Source organism: Lipotes vexillifer, unplaced genomic scaffold (assembly GCF_000442215.2).
Source record: "Lipotes vexillifer unplaced genomic scaffold, Lipotes_vexillifer_v1.1 scaffold1771, whole genome shotgun sequence".
NCBI lineage: Eukaryota > Metazoa > Chordata > Mammalia > Artiodactyla > Lipotidae > Lipotes > Lipotes vexillifer.
The window spans coordinates 13,370-39,468 of NW_006770128.1; the positions used below are offsets into that span (position 1 = coordinate 13,370).

Genomic DNA, 26,099 nt, shown 5'->3' on the forward strand with positions numbered 1-26,099 from the left:
AGAGTTAGAAAGAGTGCCCAGAAGTCATCTAGCCACCTACCACCTTCTCGGTATATGTGTTGTCCTTTCACATGGCCCTGAATAAAAAGTAAGCTCTTTTGGAGCAAGAAAAGTGATACAGATGAAGAGTCTCAGAAAATTGTACAAGTATGTACATTTATAAATTTCACATGAGAAAAAGACTGCCAAGTTTTTTTTCACTCTCTCCCCAGCTATAGATTAGATCATCTCCACAGAAAGAACTCCTGTGATTTGAGGGGTAATTTTGTGATACCCTAATTGATATATATCCCGCTTGCAGAGGGCAGGTATGTAATTGAGGGTGGAAGGAAACATGTATGGTGTCATGTAATATCCATACCATTAGTGTGTATCTGTATATCATGACCACTTCAGGGTTCTCACACAGCCTTGCAGAGTGGGTAATTTGAGGCAGGGACCTCTTATTCAGGGTTCTTCCCAGAGTCACACTTGGGCCATCCTCCTCTAAAGGAAGATTCAGAAGTCACTGTTGCTGCTGTGAGAAACTATTTGCTTTTTAAAATAGGTTGGGTGGGGCTTCCCTGGTGGTGCAGTGGTTAAGAATCCGCCTGCCAATGCAGGGGACACGGGTTTGAGCCCTGGTCCGGGAAGATCCCACATGCTGCAGAGCAACTAAGACTGTGTGCCACAACTACTGAGCCCGCGTGCCACAACTACTGAAGCCGGTGTGCCTAGAGCCCGTGCTCCGCAACAAGAGAAGCCACTGCAATGAGAAGCCTGCGCACCACAACAAAGAGTAGCTCCTGCTCACCACAACTAGAGAAAGCCCGCTCGTAGCAACGAAGACCCAAGGCAGCCAAAAATAAATAAATAAATTTATTAAAAAAAACTAGGTTGGGGGGGCTTCCCTGGTGTCGCAGTGGCTGGGAATCTGCCTGCCAGTGCAGGAGATGTGGATTCGAGCCCTGGTCCGGGGGATCCCACATGCCGCGAAGCAACTAAGCCCATGCACCACAACTACTGAGCCTGTGCTCTAGAGCCCACGAGCCACAACTACTGAGCTCGTGCGCCACAACTACTGAGCTTGTGCCCTAGAGCCCGTGAGCCACAACAAGAGAAGCCACTGCAATGAGAAGCCCTCACACCGCAACAAAGAATAGGCCCCGCTCGCCGCCACTAGAGAAAGCCGGCACGCAGCAACGAAGACCCAATGCAGCCAAATAAAAATAAATAAATAAATATAATAAAATAGGTTGGTACTGAGTATCCTTTGAAGGAGATACATTTTGGTATGTTGGATGGAAACCTGATCCTGGAGTCTGGAGATTTGGGGTTGGGTCCATGTGCTGTAATCCAGCAGTTATATCCCTTTTGGCAAATCACTCAACCCCCAAGTCTTGTTTTTTCTCCTCTGCATCTACATGGTGGAATGCATTTGCCTATCTTCCAGGCTGGTTGTGCGCATCAAATGGATTTATTTATTTCATTTAAAACTTTTTAGTGAAATTTTACCTTCATGTGGCTCAAAATTCAAAAGGTATAAAAATGTACATTTCCTTTCACCAGTGCTACCCAACCACTATTTTTTCTTTCCAGGGTTATCAGTTTCTTGTCCCTTCTTCCAGAAATATTTTATGCATTTATATGTAGGTTTATAATTTTTTTTCACAAATGGATAGTATACCATACACAAATGGAAGTATACTATATGCAGTTTTTGCACCTTGCTTAACTTAATATATCTTAGAAATCGATTCTTAATATTTTTTATGGCTGTATAGAATCCATTGTATGGATATGTTATTATTTATATATTCCCCTGTAGATTGTTTTTAGTTTTACTACAAACAGTGTTATAATGAGTAACCTTATACAGAATGTCATGAATTTGTGACAATATAAAATTTTTATTCAAGAGTTTCTGAAAACTTGAAAGTGATAAGCACATAAAATTAAATAACAAAAGGCATGTAATAATAATAATTATTATTCCATTAAAATCTTAATCAGGATTCTTGGGGTAATCTGGTTTCAGTTTAATTTTGGTTAATGTTATAGAAAGTTTTTCATTTCTCAACCTTTGATATAAAAAGTTAAAAAACTTAGTATTGCTTACTACTTTAACAAGTCTATATTTAACAATTCAAGACTTTTAGCGCCTTAAGGTGGGTAAGTGCCAAAGGAGAAACTTCCTGTTTAAAGTAGTCTGAGGTCTCCCAGTCAATAACTCGCAACTAGTATATGTCACAATGGACCCTTGGGACTTCCCTGGTGGCCTAGTGGTAAAGTATCGGCCTTACAATGCAGGGGACGCAGGTTCGATCCCTGGTCAAGGAACTAAGATCCCACATGCCATGGGGCAATTAAGCCCACGCACCGCAACTACTGAGCTCGCGCACCTCAACTAGAGAGCCTGCGTGCCCCAAACTACAGAGCCCACGTTCTCTGGAACCTTCGCGCCACAACTGCAGAGCCCACACGCCCTGGAGCCTCTGTGCGCCACAACTAGAGAAAAGCCCTGTTCACCACAAGGAAGAGCTCATGTGCCGCAACGAACGATCCCGTATGCCTCAGTGAAGATCCTTAGTGCCACAACTAAGATCCTACGCAGCCTAAAATAAATAATAAATAAATCTAAAAAAAAGAAAAAGGACCCTTGCTGGCATCTGTTCATGTACTTTAAGCCTACTGAGAAGATGTGATGAGCTAATATATCCTTAAAAATTAAAGCAGAGAATTAGAGTTGAAGAGAAATTTTGGATTCTAGTTTAGAAGAAAGCCAAGACTTATACAAAAGGACTATGACTAAAACTTTTGTAAGATTTGTTAAGAATTTATATATCCCCATGTTTTCATTTTTGGCCATCCCTGTGCCCTGGTAGTGATTGGCAGTGAAGTCTTAGGAAGAACTTGTTTTGTTGGGGGTGGGTGTGGGATGGGAAGGGGATGGCAAAAGAGAGGAAATCTGGGGACACTGAGTCTCATTTTAACCTCATTTTCCCTCAGGAGCCTGAGGGGCAGAATGGCAGTGGCAGCATTAAGGCACATTTAGCCACTCTAAAAGTCAAATGCTAAAAGAAAAAAAAAAAAATCCAGTTACTTGAGGGTTCTGGATCCTTGAGTTCTGTTAATCAAGACTTTAGTCTCAATATCCAAATAACTAGAATCATTACAGCTTTTGAGATTGGTAGATTTGTAACAGAAACATTAAAGGAGAAATTTAGACATTTCTCTCATTCATCTAACATGCAAATCTAAATATATTATTATTATGTGCTGCTTTACTGTTTTCTTTCTTGGCTTTATGAATTTAGTTGTACTAGATTGACTTTCAGCATTTTAACTTTCCTTTGCCCTTTAATAGGTCAGCTATTTCTGGAGATCAAGTAACAGTTCTAGGAATGTTAAGTGTAACGATTTCTCTGTTCTTTGCTATCACATAGCAAAGTGCTCTGAAATCAAACACAATTAGAGCAGGAAAATTCAGGAAGAAGATCAGGAAGTAAAAGGCACATACCTTTGTTTCTGCATCAAATTCTTCCATGGATTCTATCAGTTTCCCAGGTTCCAGCTCACCTAGTGGAAAGGGGTAATCGGTTCCCAAAATGACTTTATCCTGAAAAAGGAAAAACACTTTTATCTCTAATTTTGCTGAACATCAAAGAACCTCTTGTAAACTTAATTATATTTGCATATTACAAGCACTCCTATGGTAAAATAACAAATTTCTTCCTGATTAATAGAAACAAACTGATCTAAAATTTTTAAGATTTAATGGCTTCAAAACTTATTCTGACATTTTCTCCAGCAGGTGCCGCTATTAGGTCTCTTAAAGCTGCAAATCAACCCCCATCTTCCCTTGTTTTTTTTTAAGTAACTGAAATGCAGAATACTCAAATATAAGAAGCAGGTGTTTGTTTAATAAAACATGCTGATGTCTTCAGATGAAATTAAGGATTCTGTATTTCTTAAAATGATACATTGCAGTTGACCCGCACAATTTTTGAAAATATACTGGAGTTTTAAAGGAAAACATGAAAAACAAACAACTGGATGATAAGAAAAGAAACAAACAGACAAAAACCAACCAACCCCCCCCCCCAACAATTACCATCTCTATAAACTAGATTGTTGTTTGCTTTTTAATGATGTAGCTTTGAATTTCTATTTGACACTTTGTGCAATAAAGCACACAGGCTTGTCTGTCTACAAATAAGTAAAGCACTGTGTCAAGCAATGTGCTAAAATCTAGATTGCTCTGGTCAACAAAACAGAAATGGGGATAGAGAAAGATCAAGATGGCAGAGTAGGAAGAACCTGAGCTCACCTCCTGTCATACCTAAGTTACAGCTACTTACAGGCCGACTATCTCTGAGAATGACCTGATGGCTAGCAGAAAAGATTTTTTCCATAACTAAAGATATAAAGAACCACAACTTGACAGGTAGGGGGGTGGAGACATGGACTGTCAAGACCCACATTCCTGGCATGGTGACGCATAAGCAGGAGGAAAATCACAACTGTGGAGATCCTCCCTGAGGATCAAGGGGTCCAAGTCCCACACTGAATTCACCAGCCTGGTGGTCCTGCACTGGGAAGGCAAGCACCCAAAATATCTGGCTTTGAAAACCAGTGGGTGTTATGTTTAGGAGAGCTAGAGGCTGGAAACTGAGACTCCATCCTTAAAGGGCAGGTGCAAAAACTCCCTTGCTCCAAGTCCCAGTGCAGAAGCAGCCAAGAAAAAAAAAAAAAACTCTGTATGACAGATGGTTACTAGACTTATTGTGGTGATTCATTTGTAATGTATAGAAATATATCGAATCACTCTGTTGTATACCTGAAATGAATATAACATTGTAAATCAACTATAATTTTTTAAAAGTACAATGAATAAGATATATTTTTGTAATGAAATAGTATGCAGTGATAAATGAACAAATTTTGGGGAAAAAAATAGAAATGTTCCCTCTCCTTAGGAAACTCATAATCTAGTAAGAGAGACATTAAATCAATAATCAGTCCATCAAAATAAGAACATATATTCAACCAGAAATTTTACTTCTAGAAAGTATCCCACCCATATGCATGTAATGGAAATACATCAAGGAAGTTAACTGCAACACTATTGTAGCAGCAAAAGACTATCAAACTAAATTATAGCATATCCCAAAATAAAAAGGAATGAAGGATACTTGCATATGCTGTAATGAAATAATCACCAAGTTATATTATAAAGAGGAATGATCTTGTACAGCAGAAACTAAAACAACATTGTAAATCAACTCTACTCCAATAAAAAATTGATTAATAAGAAAAAAAGACATGATCTTGTAATTGAGAAAATACAATGTAATAACTGTCATATGGAATTTACTAAAGTTAATTCAAATAGCATATGATATCACTTATATGTGGAATCTAAAAAAATGGTACAAATGAACCTATTTACAAAATAGAAATTGAGTCACAGATGTAGAAAACAAACTTATGGTTATCAAGGGGGAAAGAGGGGGAAGGGATAAACTGGGAGATTGGGATTGACATATACATACTAGTATATATAAAATAATAAGAACCTACTGTGTAGTGCAGGGAATTCTATTCAATACTCTGTAATGGCCTATATAGGAATAGAATCTAAAAAGAATGGATATATGTATATGTATAACTGACTCACTTTGCTGTACAGCAGAAAGTAACACAACATTGTAAGTCAACTATACTTCAATTAAAAAATTAATTAATTAAAAAAAGAGGAATGATCTTGAAGTTATATCGTGAAGGGGGGAAAACAAAAGTCTAGGACAGTGTATCTGCTATGCTCATACTTCTGTTTCTACTAAGGGACCTATAGACACACAAATATATGTTTGTATGTATAAAGTCTATTTCACGAATGGTAGCCAAGAAACAAGTAACATTAGTTGTCTCCACAAATGAAGACTAGGACTCAGGGGTGTAGGAGATCCCCCCGCTTCTGTTTTTGAGATATAATTCACATACCATAAAATTCACCCTTTAAAAGTGTACAGTTCAGTGGGTTTTCATATATTCATGAATTTGTGTAATCATTCCCACTATCTAATTCCAGAACATTTTTATCACCCCAAAGTAAACCCCGTACTCATTAGCAGGCACTCCTTGTTACCTCCTTCCAGCCCCTGGAAAACACTAATTTACCTTCTGTAAAGGAGGTCCATGGAATTGCCTCTTCTGACATTTCATATGAATGGAATCAAACAGTATGTTGCCTTCTTTTCTCTTAGTATATTGTTTTCAAGGTTTATCCATGTTATAGCCTGAATCAGTACTTCATTCCTTTCTGGGCCAAATAATATTCCATTGTATAGATATACCACATTGTTGTTTATCCATTCATCAGATGATGGACGTGTGAGTTGTTTCTACTTTTCGGGTGTTATGATATTGTTTCTCTGTACAGTTGTGTACAGAGGAGTTTTTTTATGAACACGTTTTCACTTCTCCTGGGTATATACCTAGGAGTGGAGTTGCTGGATCATATGGTAAGTCCATGTTTATCATTTTGAGAAACTATTTTTCACAGTGGCTGCAGCATTCTACATTCCCAACAACAATGTATGAGGGTACCAATTTCTCCAGATCCTCACCAACACTTGTCATTATTCATCTTTTTGATGATGGCTATGATGGTGGGTGCAAAGTGGTATCTCACTGTGATTTTGATTTGCATTTCTGTAATGACTGATTACACTGAACATCTTTCCATGTGCTTATTGGACATTTGTATGTCTTTGGAGAAATATCTATTTATATCCTTGGTGTCTATTCAGGCCCACGTGTTTCCTTTTTATTGTTGAGTTGTAAGGGTTCTGTATATTTTCTGAATACTAGAGACTTATCAGATGTATGATTTACAGCTATTTTCTTCATTCTGTGGGCTCTCTTTTCACTGGTTATATCTTTTGAAGCACAAATTTTAAAATTTTGATGAATTTAATCTATTTTCTTTAGTTGCTTGTGGTTTTGGTGTCATATGCAAGAAATTATTGCCTAAAAGGTCACGAAGATTTACAACTATGTTTTCTTCTAAGAGTTTGTAGTTTAAGCTTTTCCCTTTAGGTCTTTGGTCCATTTTGGGTTAACTTTTGTGTATTTTGAGTGTAAAGAAGAGATCCAGCTTTATTATTGTTTATTTTCTGTATGTGGATATTCAGTTATCCCACTATAATACATTGAAGAGACTATTCTTTCTTCATTGAATTGTACTGGTACCTTTGTTCAAAATAAGTTATCTTTATGTCTGTCCTTAAGCCACTACCACACAGTTTTGATTACTGTATGTATCTGTGTAGAAAATTTTGAAATTGGGACTGTGAGTCCTCCAATTTTGTTCTTCTTTTTCAAAATAATTTTGGCCATTCTGGGTCCCTTGCATTTCCATATGAATTTTAGGATCAGCTTGTCAATTCCTGCAAAAATAAAAAAACAAACAAGAAAACCCTGGATTTTTGATAGGGATCGCATTGAATCTATAGATCAATGTGAGAAGTATTGCTGTTTAACAATATTAAATTTTCCAACCAATGAACATGGTATGTCTTTTATTTATTTAGGTCTTCTTTAATTTTCTTCAACAATGTTTTGTAATTTAGTGTCCAAATCTTACACTTCTTTAGTTGAATTTACTCCCAAGTATTTTATTCTTCTTGATGCCATTGTATATGGAATTGTCTCCTCAATTTCATTTATGGATTATTCAATGCTAGTATATAGAAATACAGGTAATTTTTGTGTATTTATCTTGTATGTGTTGTATATATTTTGTATATTTATCCTACAACCTTACTGAATCTGTTTATTAGCCCTGATGGTTTATTTGTGGATTCTCTAGGATTTTGTGTATACAGGGTCATTTCATCTGCAAATAATTTTGCTTCTTCCTTTCCAATTTTTATGCCTTTTATTTATTTTTCTTGCTTAATTTCCCTGGCTACAATCTCTAGTACAATGCTGAATATAAGTGGTAAGAGCAGAACCTTTCAATCTTTTACCATTAGGCATGATATTAGTTGTGGGTTTTTCATAGATGTTCTTTATCAGGTTGAGGAAGTTCCTTTATACTCACTTTTGAGTGTTTTCATCATGAAAGACTATCAGTTTGTAGAGTGCTTTTCCTGCATTTATTGAGATGATCATGTAGTTTTTGTCCTTTATTAATATGGTGTATTGACTGATTTTTGTGTGTTGAAACAATCTTGCATCTGTGGGATAAATCTCAATTGATCATGGTGTATAATTCTTATTATGTCTTGCTAGATTCAGTTTAATAAATATTGTTGAGGAAATTCACATCTGTATTCATAAGGGATATTGGTCTGTAGTTTTCTTGTGATTTCTTTTTCTGGTTTTGGAGTATGCTGGCCCCGTAGAATAAACTAAGAAGTGTTGCTTTCTTTTGTACTTTTTTGAAAAGTTTGTGAAGGATTGGTTGTAATTCTTTTTTAAAAATTTGATACAATTCAGCAGTAAAGCCATCTAGTCCTGGGCTTTTCTTTGTGGAAGTTTTAAAATCACTGATACAATCTCTTTACTTATTATAGGTTTATTCAGATTTTCTATTTCTTCTTGAGTCAGTATCTGTAGTCTTTCTAGGAATTTCTTCATTTCATTTAGGTTATCAAATTTGTTAGCACACAGTTGCTCATATTTTTTCTTATAATTCTTTTTATTTCTGTAAGGTCTCTAGTAATACCCTCGTCTTTCATTTCTAATTTTAACAATTGAATCTTCTCTGTTTGTTTCTTGGTCAGTCCAGCTAAAGGTTTGCTAATTTTGTTGATCTTCTCAAAGACCCAAATTTTGATTTTATTGATTTTCTTATTGTTTTTCTATTCTCTATTTCTTTTATAACTGCTTTAGTATCTTCTATTTCCTTTCTTCTGCTTGTTTTGGGTTTAGCTTACTCTTCTTTTTCTAGTTTCTTAAGGTGGACATACAGGCTATTGATATGAGATGTTTTTTCTTTTTCAATATAGGCATTTTAGAGCTATAAATTTCCTACTAAGCCCTGCTTTAGCTGCATTTCATGAGTTTTGGAAAGTTTTGTTTTATATTATATTTGTATTAAATATTTTCTAATTTCCATTGTGATTTCTTCTCTGTCTAGTGTCATTTCATTTCAGTCTGAAGGACATCCTCTAGCGTTTCTTGTATGGCAAGTCTACTAGCATTGAATTATCTTGGCTTTTGTTTATTTGAGAATATCTTCATTTCTGCACATTCTTGGAGGATAGTTTTGCTGGATATAGTTTTTTGTTTGTTTGTTTGTTTTTATAAATTTATTTATTTATTTTTGGCTGCATTGGGTCTTTGTTGCCATGTGTGGGCTTTCTCTAGTTGCAGCAAGCAGGGGCTACTCTTTGTTGCATTGCGTGGGCTTCTCACTGCGGTGGCTTCTCTTGTTGCACGGGCTTCAGTAGTTGTGGCTCGCAGGCTCTAGAGCTCAGGCTCAGTAGTTGTGGTGCACAGGCTTAGTTGCTCCGTGGCATGTGGGATCTTCCCGGACCAAGGCTCGAACCTGTGTCCCCTGCATTGGCAGGCGGATTCTTAACCACTGCACCACCAGGGAAGCCTTGGATATAGAGTTTTTGATGAACAGGTTTTTGTGTGTACGTGAGCTTTAAATATGTCTTCTAGGGCTTCCCCGGTGGCGCAGTGGTTGATAGTCTGCCTGCTGATGCAGGGGACACAGGTTCGTGCCCTGGTCTGGGAAGATCCCACATGCCGTGGAGTGGCTGGGCCCGTGAGCCATGGCTGCTGAGCCTGTGCATCCGGAGCCTGTGCTCTGCAACGGGAGAGGCCACAACAGTGAGAGGCCTGCGTACTGAAAAATAAATGAACGAACGAATGAATGAATGAATGAATGAACGTATGTCTTCTACTGCCTACTGGCCTCCATAGTTTTTGCTGTGGGCTAAGGCTAGAGCCATAGGGAACATCAACACTGGGGGTGGAGTGCTTGCAGGAATTCAAGACAGAGGGAGAATGTCCACAGGCAGAGAGAGCCAGTGAGGCAGAGAAGGAGACACAGAAAAAAAAGTGGTATTAGAAAAAAATGCAATGAGAGATATTTGAAGGAGAAAGTGTTTAATAAGTAATTCTTTAGAAGAGGATGAAAAAGATAAGGACTAAAGAGTATCTGTTGGATTTGGCAGCCTTATTAAGTGCACTTTCAATGGAGTGATGGAGAGAAAAACAGATGCACAGGATGAAAAAGTAGATGAATGGTCAAAAAATGTTAAGTGTTGACTACACATGTCTCTTAGCTTGGGTTTCTCTCGTCTTTGATTATCACTCTATTTGTGCTGCTTGGGCAGTCTCATCCATAAACAAAGATTAGCTCCTAAGCCTCAAGTCTTGGGTATATGGCTGCCTGCTGGACACTTCCACTTGGCTGCCTTACAGGCAATTAAAACTCAGCATGTTATCTAATGTTGAAGCCCTCATCTTCATATTTATGCAACATCATGTTCATTCTTATTCTCTTGTTCTCACTTTTGCATTCTCTTACTTTCCTCCCTCACCCCCTCACATCCCATCCACTTGCTCTCTGCATATCTCTTTTTACTCCTGTTTGTCCCCTGGAAGCTGACCTGTCTGTACTGTACAACAGGCTTCCTTGACCTCAGGTTTCTAGTTGGGTTTAACTAATGGGCAACATAGGCAGGAGATGAGCGAATGGAGGAAAGTGTTTATGCCCCAGATCCCTCCCTTTGGAGTCATCAACTTGGCTCCAGCTAAAAATCTTGGCTCCTGTTAGCAGGCCCTTTTCACAGAGCCCTCTCTGTCTTTTGGCCTGGAATGGTAATGGAGCTTTCCATACCTTTGTAAATAATCCATTTATTAATTTTTTTCTCTAGTTTTCTCAATTCAGGATGCAATCTTATTTTCTGCTGGAATCCTGAGTCACACTGTGTTCCAGTTATACCAAAATCTTTATAGTTTTCTCACTTTACTAGGTTTATCCTCTGGTTGGCATGTCCTATCCAGCCCCAAACTCCTATCTTTAATTGATTAATTGATTAATTAATGTGGTGGACAACTTTTTATTTTGACAGAATTTCAAATGATTAGACAGATAGAAATGTTGCAGGCTAATTCAGGGACCTGCCATATAACCTTTACCCAGATTCACCAATTGTTTATATTTTGCCGCCTTTTCTTTATTATTTTCTCTGTGTAAATATTTGTGTATCTATACAGAAACACACATTTTTCTGAACTGTATGCAAGTTGGAGACATTACAGCCCCTTACTCCTAAATAAATTAGAGTTTATTCCTAAGAAAAAAGACATTTTCTTATGTAACCATAGTACAGTTCTTAAAATCAGAAAATTTATAAGTTGATATATATAATAACATTATATCAATGTTATTCTATATACACACACACACACACACACACACACACATATATATACACACACACATATATATAATACCACCAGTCCATACTCAGGCTTTGTCAGTTATCCCAACAGTGTGCTTCATAGCTAGTTATTTTTTCCTGGTCCTGGTCCAATTTTTCCTGATAATTACATTAAATTTAGTTATCATGTCTCTGACGTTTCCCTTAACTTGGAACAGGTAATTTTTTTTTTTTTTTTGGTCACTCTTAACTTGGATATTTTTGAAGAAGACTACAGTCCAGTTATTTTACAGAATGTCCCTCTATTCTATTTTATAGAATTTTATAGAATGTCAGTTTGTGGGGTTTTTTGTTTGTTTTTTGGGGTTTTTTTGCTGTACGCGGGCCTCTCACTGTTGTGGCCTCTCCCGTTGCGGAGCACAGGCTCCATACACGCAGGCTCAGCGGCCATGGCTCACGGGCCCAGCCGCTCCGCGGCACGTGGGATCCTCCCGGACCAGGACACGAACCCGTGTCCCCTGCATCAGCAGGCGGACTTTCAACCACTGCGCCACCAGGGAAGCCCAGTTTGTGTTTTTTTGATCTTTCCTCATGATTACATACAAATTATGCATTTGGGGTAGAAATTTTACAGAAGTGATGTTGTGTCTTTTTCACTGCATCATATCAGGGGTACATGTTACCAGTTTGTCCCAGTTTTGGTGATGTTTGATCATTTAGTTAAGTTGGGACCCACCAGGTTTTTTTCCTATAAAGGCTATTTTTTTCCTTCATGATTAATAAGTAATTTGTGGGAGACACTTTAAGATCACATAAATATCTTGTTCCTTTTCAAACTTTCACCCACTGGTTTTATCATTCAGTAATGATTTTCTTCCTGACAGTTATTGCTGTTGTGGAACTGTATGTGTGTGTGTCTCTCTTTTCTTGTTTCTGTTCTTTGATTTTGGCTCTTATCTCTATTTTTTCTTTCTTTCTGTCTGCTTACTTTTTTAGTTTACTTTTCTCCCCTTCTAGTTTCTTAAAGTGGAATCATAAATCACTGATTTTACACATTTCTTCTTTTTCTAATAGAAGCATTTAAACCTATACTTTTTTACTGAGGTATAATTGATGTACCATATTATATTAGTTTCAGCTGTATAATATAATGATTTGATATTTGTATATGCTGTGAAATGATCACAAGTCTAGTCAACATCTGTCACCAAACATAGTTTAGCATTCTTGATAAAATACTTGAGCAATTTTTCGATAGACTTTAATGAGCTTAAAAGCCCCTCCTAGGAAACCCACTCAATTGACTATTAGTCTTGAAACTAGTCTAAGAACTTTAACCAATAATGCAAAAAGGCTAATTGTCCTTAACTAGGTAGTCATCTCCTTCTTTTTTAAAATCCAGTCTAACAATACTTGTCTAACCATTTTTCCCCATAAAATGTCTCTGCCAAGATAGAATCTTTGAATTGGGCTTTTCAGAAAGCCTCTTTGTTTGAAATAAAACTCTGACCTATGCTTATAATCAGTCTGAGAGTGGCTTTGTGTGTTGAAGGAATGAAGGCTTGAATGTCCAAAAGAGGAACGTCTGATTGTTACTAGGCCTGAAATATTAAATGTATAAATGCTCTCAATTTGAGCTGAGGATAAATGATACTTTGATTTCTACTAGAAAAAAAGGATTTTCCTAGGTTTTATGAATACATTTACATGAAATAATGTGGGGAAGTATATAATAAAATTTAGAGGAAGGCCATGATAGACTCACAACTCTATCTCTAGATTCCTGTATTCATGTACCGTATTAAAACCAAGCAAATACACCTGCTGGTAGAAGCCCTAAAGACCCAAAGTTATGTCTCCTCACATCTGTGCCAACAGCTGATCTCGTTCTGAACTGCCTGCTTGGTGTTCACTGGAGGTTCATTTGTCCTTATTTCTACTCCTCTTGCTAAAAGTTGTTTACAATTCCAAAACACAACATAATTTTAAAAAGTCCCATGCTTACATTACATTTGTAAGTCACATTAACATGAAATTGAAATCTAGAAAATAATTTTTCTTTCTAGTCAGGAATTCTTCCATTCCCAGTATTACGGCCTTCTCAGATATAAATACATTTTAAGCGGGGAGGGGTCTGTTCTGTTCTAATGAGAAGAAAGCAAACGATTTTAAAGCCGAAATGAAAACCACTCCTCTGTAATTCATTCTTCCTGGTTAAGACACTTCTGTGTTCTGCCTAACTTGAGTTTGAAAGCCTATTGTAGAACACCAAACTTATAGTTTGGCAGTATTTAATTATTATTTAATAGCTACTGTTCACAACTCCTCTCCATAGGAGGTTAATTATCCACTTGTGATAATCTGGTTTGTAAATTTTTCATACCTGTTATCTATCTATATACCTTTTATTGATATCTTCTGATAAACTTTTGACCATTCCTAACTTGCTAGTGATTTCTTAAGGGAGAGGGAAGTAGGCATAAAAAACCTGGAAGTGAAGTTCTTGTTAACTGCATTTCTTGTTCAGAGAAGGGATAGTAGCAGGGAAAGGGTGGGGCGAAGAGATTCCTTAAGAGGCAAACTGTCCTATAGGATAAAGGTCACATACTCTATCACTTGATACCAGTCCTTACTTGATAGATGCTTAATAAACACTTATTGAGTTAAAAAAAGTTTTTTTTTATAAATTTTTAATTTACTTATTTTTGGTGGCATTGGGTCTTTGTTGCTGTGCGTGGGCTTTCGCTAGTTGCGGCGAGCGGGACCTACTCTTCGTTTCGGTGCGCAGGCTTCTCATTGCGGTGGCTTCTCTTGTTCCGGAGCACAGGCTCTAGGCCTGCGGGCTTCAGTAGTTGTGGCACACAGGCTCAGTAGTTGTGGCTCATGGGCTCTAGAGCGCAGGCCCAGTAGTTGTGGCGCACGGGCTTAGCTGCTCCGCGGCATGTTGGATCTTCCCGGACCAGGGCTCGAACCCGTGTCTCCTGCATTGGCAGGCGGATTCTTAACCACTGTGCCACCAGGGAAGTCCTAAAAATACTTTTTGTATTGCTATTTCTACCACCTGTTATAACTGCAAATTGGTTGTGATTTAAATGGATGCAGAGTCCTGGTTAAGGAAGCATAGCATATGGCCTTGGATGACTGTTGCCTCATTTCCCACTGATCCCAGCTCTCTGGTATACCCAAGACTCTTGTGACATCTCAGGCTCCCAAGTAGCATACCTGTTCCTGGTCTCCCAAAAGCTAGAACTTTCTTCCTTCTTCTTCCTTCTTGTCTGTGATCCAGGATTCTGTTCCCTTAGGACTGACCATAATCATGAACCAATTTTTAAGGACATCTGTGCTACTGTAATATTTGACAACATCTACATTTTAGTAGGACCTTTCTAAAGACTCTATTAAACCCAAAGGAATAATTCTAGTGGTAGGCATTTTAGGTAGCGTGGCTGCCTCTTCTAGGGTCCTAAAATTATACCTTTTCAACAGCCACTGGCTTCCTTTATTAGGCAGGAAAGCAGTGGATGATCCTGATTGATTTCTCCACACCAACACTGCCCCAATGTGCATTTTCCTTCCCAAAGCCAGCTGCACACACTCCCTATGAAGTCAAAGACTTACTGAGCTGATAATAATAGTAATTAATATTCCTGCCAGGGAAAAGAAATAAACTGCTCATCTGCTGAGATGCATTAACTTTTTCACATTTTCAGGGAATGTTGCAAGCACTGAAAGATGTGGCTTACTGAAGAAACTCAAATAGTGGAAGAGAATTCATTTGTCTTCTGGAAAAGGAACAATTAACTATCTTCTCATTTAGCGTATTTCATTAGTAGCATTTTGCAGTAAATACAGCACACCTCTATTATAACATAGTTTATTACAAGACTTCTAGTATATCAAGGATTCAGTTTGTTCCCTGAGACATAATTTCCTCGCTAAGGAGCCTGATTTAATTCAATCAGTGCAGGGTAAGATTAGCCTTATGCCCACAAGATCATTACATAAGTTACAAATATTAACTTAACACCTACTGTGCATAAAGCACTAACATTTGTACAGTCCTTTGGCATCGTGTTATATTAGCCTCTCCCATCAACTTTGTCTGGTTATCATCTCCATTTTACAGTTGAGGAAACTGAGGCTGAGAGGGTAAGTGACTTGATATTAAAGGTCACCCAGCTAACAAGCAGTAGAGCCAGGACTTCATCTCTTTCTCACATCTCACAACTTCGTGAGAAGGTAGTAAGTCATATTCTTGTTCTCAGGAATCTTACAGCCATCAAAAAGGGTTCCACTCTGTTGAGGACTGCAGCACACAGAAAACATCACTTAACCAGAATACTTACAGACAGAAGTGTTAAAACACATTTAAATTTCAAGTCAGGGTGGAAATACTTAAAATTCACAGGGTATATTCCACTGCCCCCACTAGCCCTAGACATAATCAAATCTTTGGTGTTAAAGGACCTTTTCATTGCTTCCAGATCATGTTAACCCTTTAGAATAGCTGAATAGAGCAGTCCTGAATGTTAAAGAGGTAGATGGCCTGGAAAAGGAATGGAGAAAAAACTTTGGCTTTTGGGCCTGACCGGTCTCTAGTTTAGGTTCATTTTCTAACCCACAGATCAAATGCCCAAGACAAGATCACATGTATGCCTACTGTAAAAATTGGGGCATAAAATGTCCCAAAATAACATTGTTACTTCTAAAAGTGAACAATTTATTTTACTCTAAGATAAAATACTTTCTATTTTGTGGAACAGGTGTTTCTGGTTTCTCTTTTAAAAATAAAAGAACATATGAATAGATATTTTGGTTTGGGTGGTTGAAAGTCTATCTTGCAGAGAAAGGCCTTTTCATTTTTTAAAAAAATTGAGGTGAAATTCACATAACATAAAAATTAACCATTGTAGGGCTTCCCTGGTGGCGCAGTGGTTGAGAGTCCGCCTGCCGATGCAGGGGACACGGGTTCGTGCCCTGGTCCAGGAAGATCCCACATGCCGCGGAGCGGCTGGGCCTGTGAGCCATGGCCGCTGAGCCTGCGTGTATGGAGCCTGTGCTCCGCAACGGGAGAGGCCACAACAGTGAGAGGCCCCGGCACCGCAAAAAAAAAAAAAAAAAAATGAACCACTGTAAAGTGTATACTGTGGTGACATTTAGTATATTCACAGAGTTGTGCAACCATCACCTCTATCTTGTTCTAAGACATTTTCACACTCTCAGAGAAGACCTTATGCACATTAAGAAGTCACTCTCCATTCCCACCCACCCCCTGGCAACCACTATTCTGCTTCGTGTTTCTGTGGTTTTATCTATACTAGATTTTCCATATAAATGGAATCATACAGTACGTGACCTTTATGTCTGACTTCTTTCACTTAGCATGTTTTCAAGGTCCATTCATGTTATAGTGTGTATCAGTATATCGTTTCTTTTTACGGCTGAATATAATATTCCATTGTATGGATATACAACATTTTGTTTATTCATCCATCTGTTGATGGACATTTGGGTTGTTTCTACCTTTTGGCTATTGTACATAATGCTGTTATGAACATTTGTGTACAAGCATTTGCTTGAAAACCTGTTTTCAATTCTTTGGGGTATAGACACAGGAGTGGCATTGTTGGGACGTGCTAATTCTATGGTTAACTTTTTATAGATTTGCCAAACTGTTTTCCACAGCAGCTGCACCATTTTATATTCCAACCAGCAACGTACAAGAGTTCCAATATCTTCACATTCTTGTCAACATTTTCCACTTTTTAAAAAAAATTATAGTCATCTTGGTAAGGATGAGAATTGGTATCATATTGTGGTTTTGATTTGCCTTTTCCTAATGACTAGTGATGCTGAACATCTTTACAAGTGCTTGTTAGCTATTCATATAGAGTATTTTATATATTTGGATACAAGTCCCTTATCAGGTATATGACCCTCTAGTGAATTTTTCATTAAAGTTATTGTACTTTTCAGGTCTAGAATTTTTATTTGGTTTCATGTTATAATTTCTATCTGTTTATTGATAGTCTCTTTTGGTTCCCTTTAGTTCTTAGTCTATGATTTTCTTTCATCATATTTAAGGCTGTTGATTTAAAGTCATTGTCTAGTAAGTCCAATGTTTTTCCAGTGACAGTTTCTGTTAATTTCTTTGGTTTTTTTTTTTTTTTTTTTTTTTTTTTTTTTTTGCGGTACGCTGGCCTCTCACTGTTGTGGCCTCTCCCGTCGCAGAGCACAGGCTCCGGATGCGCAGGCTCCACAATATGTGGGATCTTCCCGAACCGGGGCACGAACACACATCCCCTGCATCGGCAGGCAGACTCTCAACCACCGCACCACCAGGGAAGCCCAATTTCTTTTTTTCATGGGAATGAGCTGTACTTTCTTTTTTCTTTGCATACCTCAATTTTTTTGTTGAAAACTGGACATTTTGAATAATATAATGTGGTAACTTTGGTAATCAGATTCTTCCTTCTCTGGGTTTGTTCTTGTTCCTTTGTGTGCTTTGTATTTGCTTATTTAGTGACTTTTCCAAACTATTTTTAAAGACTTATTCTTTGTTGTATATGCTCTCTGCAGTCTGTTCCTTAAGCTTGTGGTCAGCTCATGTTTTGAAAAGATGTCCTTAAATGCCTAGAGCAAAAAGAGAACCAAAGAAAGACGAGGGAAAAAACCTCTCTCGGTCTTCGCAGATTGGCTCTGTGTTGGGCCTTCCTGTAACGCTTGGCCAGGCCATTTACAACTCCACCCTAGCATTCACACCCTGCTAATACTGAGCCTAAAGATCAGAGAGAGATTAAAGCTTAGGTTCCTGTCATGTCTTTTCTGAGCATGTGTCCTGCTCTCGGCATATGCTTGGCTCTCTAGACTCTTCCCTCTTTCTATCTTGTTCCCTCTTCACTTTTGATTAAATTGCCGTAGAAGATCCAAACCTTATTTTACATCATTGCTTCAGAAGGAGACACATTTTGTTTGTTGTGAACTTTAATTTAGTAGAATTTTTTTCCCTTTATCTCAATTTTGCAGTGGTTGTATAATTCTGAGGTTCTAACATTTCAAGATGAATGAAAAATCTTGCAAATTGATAGATGCTCTCACAGTTGTTCTCACTGTAGTTTCATTCTTGAAAGTCTGTATGTACCTTTGTCAAATGCTTTTATTGAGCACTTACTGTGGGACTGGAATTGTGTTATATACTTTATGTGGTTTCCTTATTTAACGCTGTCTACAACCCCAAGAGTTAGGTACTATTATTATCTGTATTTTATTGATAAGGAAACAAGTTTAGAGAGATCAAATAATTTACTCGTATCTCTCACAGCTATGACTATGTTGTATAGCATTAAACTCTTAAGTATCATTTACTGTTTGCTTCACAAGAATGGGATTTCTAGGACTTCTTTTTTCCACTTTATCTTCATGTCTATTTTTATTTCTACTCTTAATTGTATTATCATTTTTTACCACATTTCTCAGGCATGCAGAAACAAATCAACAAACTAACAGAAACCACTGAAAAGTACAAACTACAAACAAAAGACTAACAGCAGTAGTGAATTCAATTTGGAATAGAATGCTATGTGTGAATAACATAGGGATAGTCCTGTAGTTCCTCCATTTCTAGAAGAAAATTCTAATGATACTTGGTTGTAGATGAAGCTTGGATATTTAGAAACTTAGGAAACAGACACTCTCATTAAAAGAGTTTATTTACTGCAATGCTTATATGCTATTAAAAACAATTTTAATGCCTCAAATGGTGTTTCTAATAATGACAAGGCACTATGTCAAAGATGCATATTTGAACAAAACTGTTTCATGAAATGTAAATGTGGAAAAGTAATATTTATAAACTAAGTTATGTGATTTTAGATGTTCTAGTTGAATTAATAGATTAACTTTTAGAAGTAGGAAAAGGGTGGTCCAGTGGTTAGGATGCCACACTTTCACTGCCCAGGGCATGGGTTCCATCCCTGGTCGGGGAGCTGGGATCCCGCAAGCCGTGAAGCGTGGCCAAAAAAAAAAAGTAGGAATAAAATATCTTAAGACTCTGAAGATGTGCATATCATCTGTCTTCCTTCCACCTTCAACCCAAGCCAGAGAGAGGACTAGAATATTCTTTAACTTCTGAAAATCTAGCCAGACCCCTTCTATTGCTGTAGTTTCTGCTGACCTCTAATTGCCTATAACCATGAAAATGACTTCAGGGAGCTGGAAGCTGGGCCATAGGTGGATGCAATATAGGTAAGATAAATTTTGTTAGCGAAAAGGAGAAAAGCTCAAGACCAGTATTAATACATGCACGCAAACTGGTCTTTCAGTTGTCCATGATGACCTAAGGAGCTTACCCCAGAATGTAAATCAATGCACTGCTTCCTTTACTGAAAAAGTCTTGCTATTAAAAACAAAAGTCAGTTAAACTAAATGGTGTCTTTAGTGACTCAGTTTGCATTCTGGCACAAGTTCCTTCTCTCATCATGGGCTGGTAACAAACTCTTTGTGGACTGGTATTGGTCTGAGGATCACAATTTGAAACCCCATTAAAAAGACGGTAAAGTGCATTTTGAAGAGCATATAGCCACAAGGACAAAGAGAACAGGATAGAAGAACTAAGAAGAAAACCTCAGAAACTGGAAAGCGGTTGGATAATAGTAACTAACTTTAGAAGACCAAGAAAGAAATTCTTAGCTAGTATGAGATAAGCCAAAAAGTAACCTGGCTTATATCACCAAGCCCCCAAATATATGTAATTGATAGCACCAGGTGCCTCTGGAAGTAGAGACAAAGAACTAACAACAGGAGGATTCATTGTAAGCCTGTTTCAGAAGCAGTTAGACCCTAGATCATCTCCCTAAGTCCAGTGTCTGTTTTCCCCTCATCCTGGCAAAAGACTGGTCATTTAGTCTCAAAAGGGGGTGAAAGGGTCAGAGAGTCTCTGAACTGGGAGATATCAGGCACAGTTGAGAGTGTGGAATGTTCTGAAAGCAAAAGGTTAATGAAAGTTTATTTATTAAAAATCGAGCATCCCAGGGACTTCCCTGGTGGTCCAATGGTTGGGACTCCATGCTTCCATTGCAGAGGGCGTGGGTTCAACCCCCGGTAGGGGAACTAAGATCCCACATGCCACACCGTGTGGCCAAAAAGTAAAAAAAAAAAAAAAAAATTAATTAAAAAAAAAATCCCAGCCTTTATTCCCTACTCAGTTCCCAGGATGCTGGCAACCAGGCCTTTACCATTCAGGTAAGAGATTGAAAGAGCTTCTCTGGGAAAGTGATAAATCAAAAAGGAAAGACCAGATTTCTGGAGTTTCAAAAGAACATGGCTCAGTTGGATTACTCTATAGAGCAGACCACACTTGACAGGCCCCATCCACATGCAGAGACTTCCAATCATCCTTTTAGTGACCGCTCTTACATATGAGCAGACAGCCAAGGATTATAGACATTTGAAGAAAGCATTTAATATAAAAGACTGAGACTTAAAAGAAAAAAAGACAAAAAGCCAATTGGAGGAAGGCTTGTGGGGAGAAGTACATTTCCCAAAATTACTAATATTTTTAGAGAGATAAAAGATATTGAACTCAATCAACAAGAACAGGATGTTTTAAAAAAGTTTACAGAACAAGAACAGTAACAACAGCTCTTTCAAATTAAACAAATTAAAAAGCCAATTAAATAAAAGGATTTATTAATAAAGTTGAGGAAATATCCCAGAAAGTAAAACAAAAGCTCAAAAAGGGGAGGTGTAAGACAGAAGAAAAATAAGGTTCAACTTCAGGAACTCCAGAAAGAGAAAACAGAGGGAAGGAAGTCATTAAAGAAATGAATTAAGAAAATTTTACAGAATAAAAGAGCTCACCAAATGTCTAGCATAATGGATGAAAACAGTCCCATACTGAGTAACGTTACTGAGAAATTTTAGGACAAAAAGAAAATCTTAGAGTCTTTGAGATTGGGAGTGAAGGGGAAAGAAGTAGGTTTTATATGAAGTTTCAAGGATTGGACTGGAGTTACATTACTCAACAGCAACTCTGGAAGCCATAATACAATGGAAAAATGTCTTTAAAATTACTCAGGAGAACAGTTGCCAAGCTAGAATTATATACCTAGCCAAACAATTAACTCACTGTAAGGGAAGAATAAAGACATACTGAAATAACCAAGGTTTCAAAAATTTCATCTCCCATACTGTCTTTCTTAGAAAGTTATTGGAAGATGTTCCCTGCCAAGATGAAGGAATAAAGCAAGAAATTGGAAAATTTAGGGCTGAGGAAGCAGGGAACCCAATGAGAGAGAGAGAGAGAGAGAGAGAGAGAGAGAGAGAATGTGATGAGTACAAAGGGGAGATTCAAGATGACAGCTGTGCAGCAGGTCTAAATAGCAACCCAGTCCATATTAGAGCAAGTCAGAGACTCCTGAATATATTTTTTCAAGAAGAAGGAATTAATAGACTACTGTACCTAATGTGTTTAAGTGTACTGAGAGGAGAGTTATAAAATTGGTGGAGAGATTGGGGTTAAGTTAGTGTAAAGTAGTGTGCAAAAAAAAAGTAAAGGGTGAAAGAATGAAAGGTAGATAGATACATACATACATACATATTGTTGGGCTGCAGTCATCTCACTGAACCTCGTAAGAAACCCTGAACCCGAATTGCCCAGCCATGGGGTTCCTGGATTCCTGACCCAGAGGAAATGAATGAGATAATAAATGTTCATTGTTGTTTTAAAGCTAACCTAAGTTTTAGGTTAATGTATTATGTAGCAATAGATAACTAATAGAGATTTTGGTACCTGGAAGTAGGGTGTTGCCATAATGAAAACTTAAAAATGTGGGAGTGGCTTTGGAACTGATTAGTGGGAGGAAGTTGGAAGGACCTTGAGATAGTGGAAGACTGAAGATCCTTGTGAAGACTGTTATTAGAAGCTTGATAACCTGTGAGAAGGTTACCAGTAAGGACTTTAAGGAGAATGAGGAAAATGTTATTGGAAACTAGAGGAAAGGAGATCCTTGCTATGCTGTGGCAAAAAAAAAAAAAAAAAAAATTAGCAACCGATCACCTACAGTAATATGCAAAGTAGAAAATATATTTACTAAACTGGGTGATAGAGCTGAGGAAATTTCCAGACAGAGTGTTAGAAGTGCTGCATGGCTGCTTCTTGCTGCTTATAGTAAAAAAAAAAAAAAAAAAAAATTAGCAACACGATCACCTACAGTAATATGCAAAGTAGAAAATATATTTACTAAACTGGGTGATAGAGCTGAGGAAATTTCCAGACAGAGTGTTAGAAGTGCTGCATGGCTGCTTCTTGCTGCTTATAGTAAAATGCAAAGGGAGTGCCTTAAAGGAAGGACTATTAAATATAAAGGAGCCAGGAACTGTTGGGTTTGAAAATTCCCAGCCCCTCCAATGGCAAATGATGCTAAAATTAGAGATGGCTTTCTGGCAAAGATTAACTCCAGGGCACATCAGAAAAATATAGTCTAAAAATGAAGCCAAGATATGACTATAATATCTGTGTTATGACCTCAAGAGATTTAAGGCAGTGCCTCAAAGAACCACTGTCAAACAATAAGGGCTTCTAGGTAGCTTAAGAGTGTTGTTCCTCAGCAGCCTTTGCAGAAAAGGGCTTTTCTCAGAGATTTGTGGGTAGGGCTTTTGCCTAATGGTTTGAAACCTAATAAGATTCACGAAAGACCTGCAAAGACTTTTTGTTTGTTTTTTCTTAAACTTTTTTACTGTTTAATTATTGGCAATATTCTGTACACTAGTGCCACATTAATAGTCACCAGTGCTGTTATGATCTGCAAAGTTTTTAAGAGAATTGTATTAGCAGAAACACCAGCAGGATTGAAAGGAATGGATAGAACAAAATGAAAAGAAGCTTTCGGGCCTCAAAAGTTGTAGGGGCATGAAGCAGTCTGTAGAAACTACTCAGCCACAAATATGGGCTCCCTTTCATGAAAAAGGAGGGATGACTCAGAGGGTAGAACCAAGAGCTGTGGAGAATCATTCCTGTATTCTGAGTTCTAATCAAGGAACTGCTAACATGTGCCCAATGGATTTCAGATTTGCTAGTGACTAGTAACTCCTCTAAACCTCCTGATTTTCCCCTTTTGGAATGGAGGGTCTATAGCAACTATCCTTTGCATGTCTCACCATTTTATAGTGTTGCATGCGTGTGTGCTGGGTAAAGAACTTGTCTCTGTAGTTCACAGATCTTAAGGTTGAGAGAAACTGTGCATGAGGAGCATCATCCCTGAGTTACTTTAAGTCATGAGATCCTGGACTTTAAGCTGTTGCTGTAAATGAATGAGACTTTGGGGTGGTTGTGGGAGGACTGAAGGTAGTTTGCATTTAGGTGGCTGGAGTGTGGGGTGTGATGGTTTACAAACATGTCTTCAACAGGTGGAGCTGGGCTGCCCTGGGGGCGCAGTGGATAAGCATCCACCTGCCAATGCGGGGGACACGGGTTCCAGCCCCGGTGCGGGAAGATCCCACATGCCACGGAGCAACTAAGCCCGTGCACCACAACTACTGAGCCTGCGCTCTAGAGCCCACACGCCACAACTACTGAGCCCACGTGCCACAACTACTGAGCCCACGCGCCACAACTACTGAGCCTGCACTCTAGAGCCCGCGAGCCATAACTACTGAACCCACGTGCCACCACTACTGAGCCTGTGCTCTAGAGCCCACACACCACAACTACTGAACCCACATGCCACAACTACTGAGCCTGCGCTCTAGAGCCCACGTGCCTCAACTACTGAGCCCATGTGCCACAACTACTGAGCCTGCACTCTAGAGCCCATGAGTCACACTGCTGAGCCCGTGCACCACAACTACTGAGCCTGCGCTCTAGAGCCCGCGAGCCACAACTACTGAGCCCACGTGCCACAACTACTGAAGCCCCTGTGCCTAGAGCCCGTGCTCCGCAACAAGAGAAGCCACCGCAATGAGAAGCCTGCACACCGCAACGAAGAGTAGCCCTGCTATCTGCAGCTAGAGAACACCCACGCGCAGCAACGAAGACCCAACACAGCCAGAAAAAAAAGGTGGAGCCGAATTCCATTGCCCTTGAATGTGGGCCAGATTTAGTGACTTGCTTCTGATGAATAAAATGTGGCAGAAGTGATGCGACGTGGCTTTTGAGGGTAGGTCATAAAAGGATAGCTTCTGCCTGGCTCACACTCCATCTCTTCTCTTGCTCTCTTTTCCTCTGCCACCTCCGTCTCTCTTTCAGATCACTTATTCTTTAGGCAATCCAGCTGCCATGTTGTGAAGACACTCAAGCAGCTTGTTGGAGAGTAGAGGGACCCGGATGAGGAGGAACTGAGGTTTCCTGCCAAAACCCAGCACCAGTGTGCCAGTAATATATAAAAGTCACCTTGGAAATAAATCCTTCAGCCCTGGTCAAGCCTTCAGGTGACTGCAGCTCTGACTGACAATTTGCTGCAACCTTGTGAGAAATCCTGAAATGGCTAAGCTGTTCCTAAATTCCTGACACAGAGACCATATGAGATAGTAAGTGTTTATTGTTGTTCTGATCCACTGAGTTGGGACAGTTAGTTACACAGCAATAGATTAACAATGGATCTAGCCAAAATTGTGATATAATCATAATGGGAGGAAAATGGACCTCTCAAAATCTACCCACCTAAATATATAAAGTGAATTGTCTATGGTCATGTTAATATAGGGAGGCAATAAGTTTTTTCATATTTTTCACAGTGATAGACTGATAACACATAACTAGCATTCTTTGCACTCTGTCTTTAAAAATGAGTAGACAGGGCTTCCCTGGTGGCGCAGTGGTTGAGAGTCCGCCTGCCGATGCAGGGTACACGGGTTCGTGCCCCAGTCCGGGAAGATCCCACATGCTGCGGAGCTGCTAGGCCCATGGGCCATGGCCTCTGAGCCTGCGTGTCCGGAGCCTGTGCTCCGCAACAGGAGAGGCCACAACAGTGAGAGGCCCGCGTACCGCAAAAAAAAAAAAAAAAGAGTAGACGTAGATTAAAAGCAAAGAATTTTAGAGATGGGAGGAAACTAAGAGATTATGTAATTCACGTCTTCTGTTTAGAGGGAATTTTAGAAATAGTAGGTGCACAATATATGGTTTTGGTGTATGTATGACATACATCTATTTATTCTGAAGATATTATTTAAAATTTTGATTTAGCAAAATAATACCTATACATAGTTAAACAATCCAATATTACTAATATCTTTCTTATCAAAAACAGTCCTATCCATTTTTGTATCCCAAGACAGCCACTTTTACCTTTTAACATGAATCTTCTGATAATCACCCTCATAGTTTCAGATAATAAGATTATACTATTGTTTCTCGATTTATTAGCTTTAGAGAGTATTTACTGACTTCGCATTATGATCATGGAGAATTTCTTTCTTATCCCAACTTCTCCAATTTCCCAGTAGAATTACAATTTTCAGTTAAGCCAGCGCTTAATATTTACACCATAAATATAAATATTTTTCACTGCCGAGTCACGTAATATACAGTAATTATCTGTCTTTATATGGATGTTTGTTTTCTTGGAGTTAATTATTTCCTTTTCTTTATTTTGCTTAATTTTCTATATATGTACAGCTTGTTTGGTACTAATGTATTAACAGATCCGATGAATGCCTGGCAATCATTGTTTCAAATTCAAACACATCAAATAATCCATCCGTTCCATTTTA

At 38.4% G+C, this 26,099-nt stretch overlaps 1 protein-coding gene across 2 annotated transcripts in view; it reads right to left on the bottom strand.

Moving 5' to 3' along the window:
- The window catches only part of ACMSD (aminocarboxymuconate semialdehyde decarboxylase), a 63,164-nt gene that overhangs the window by 1,391 nt on the left and 35,674 nt on the right, over positions 1-26,099 (bottom strand). For both annotated transcript variants that reach the window (XM_007446029.1, XM_007446030.1), the window contains exon 9: positions 3,500-3,598. In XM_007446029.1, coding sequence (XP_007446091.1) covers positions 3,500-3,598 — 99 coding nt within the window. The remainder of the gene's footprint in view (positions 1-3,499; positions 3,599-26,099) is intronic.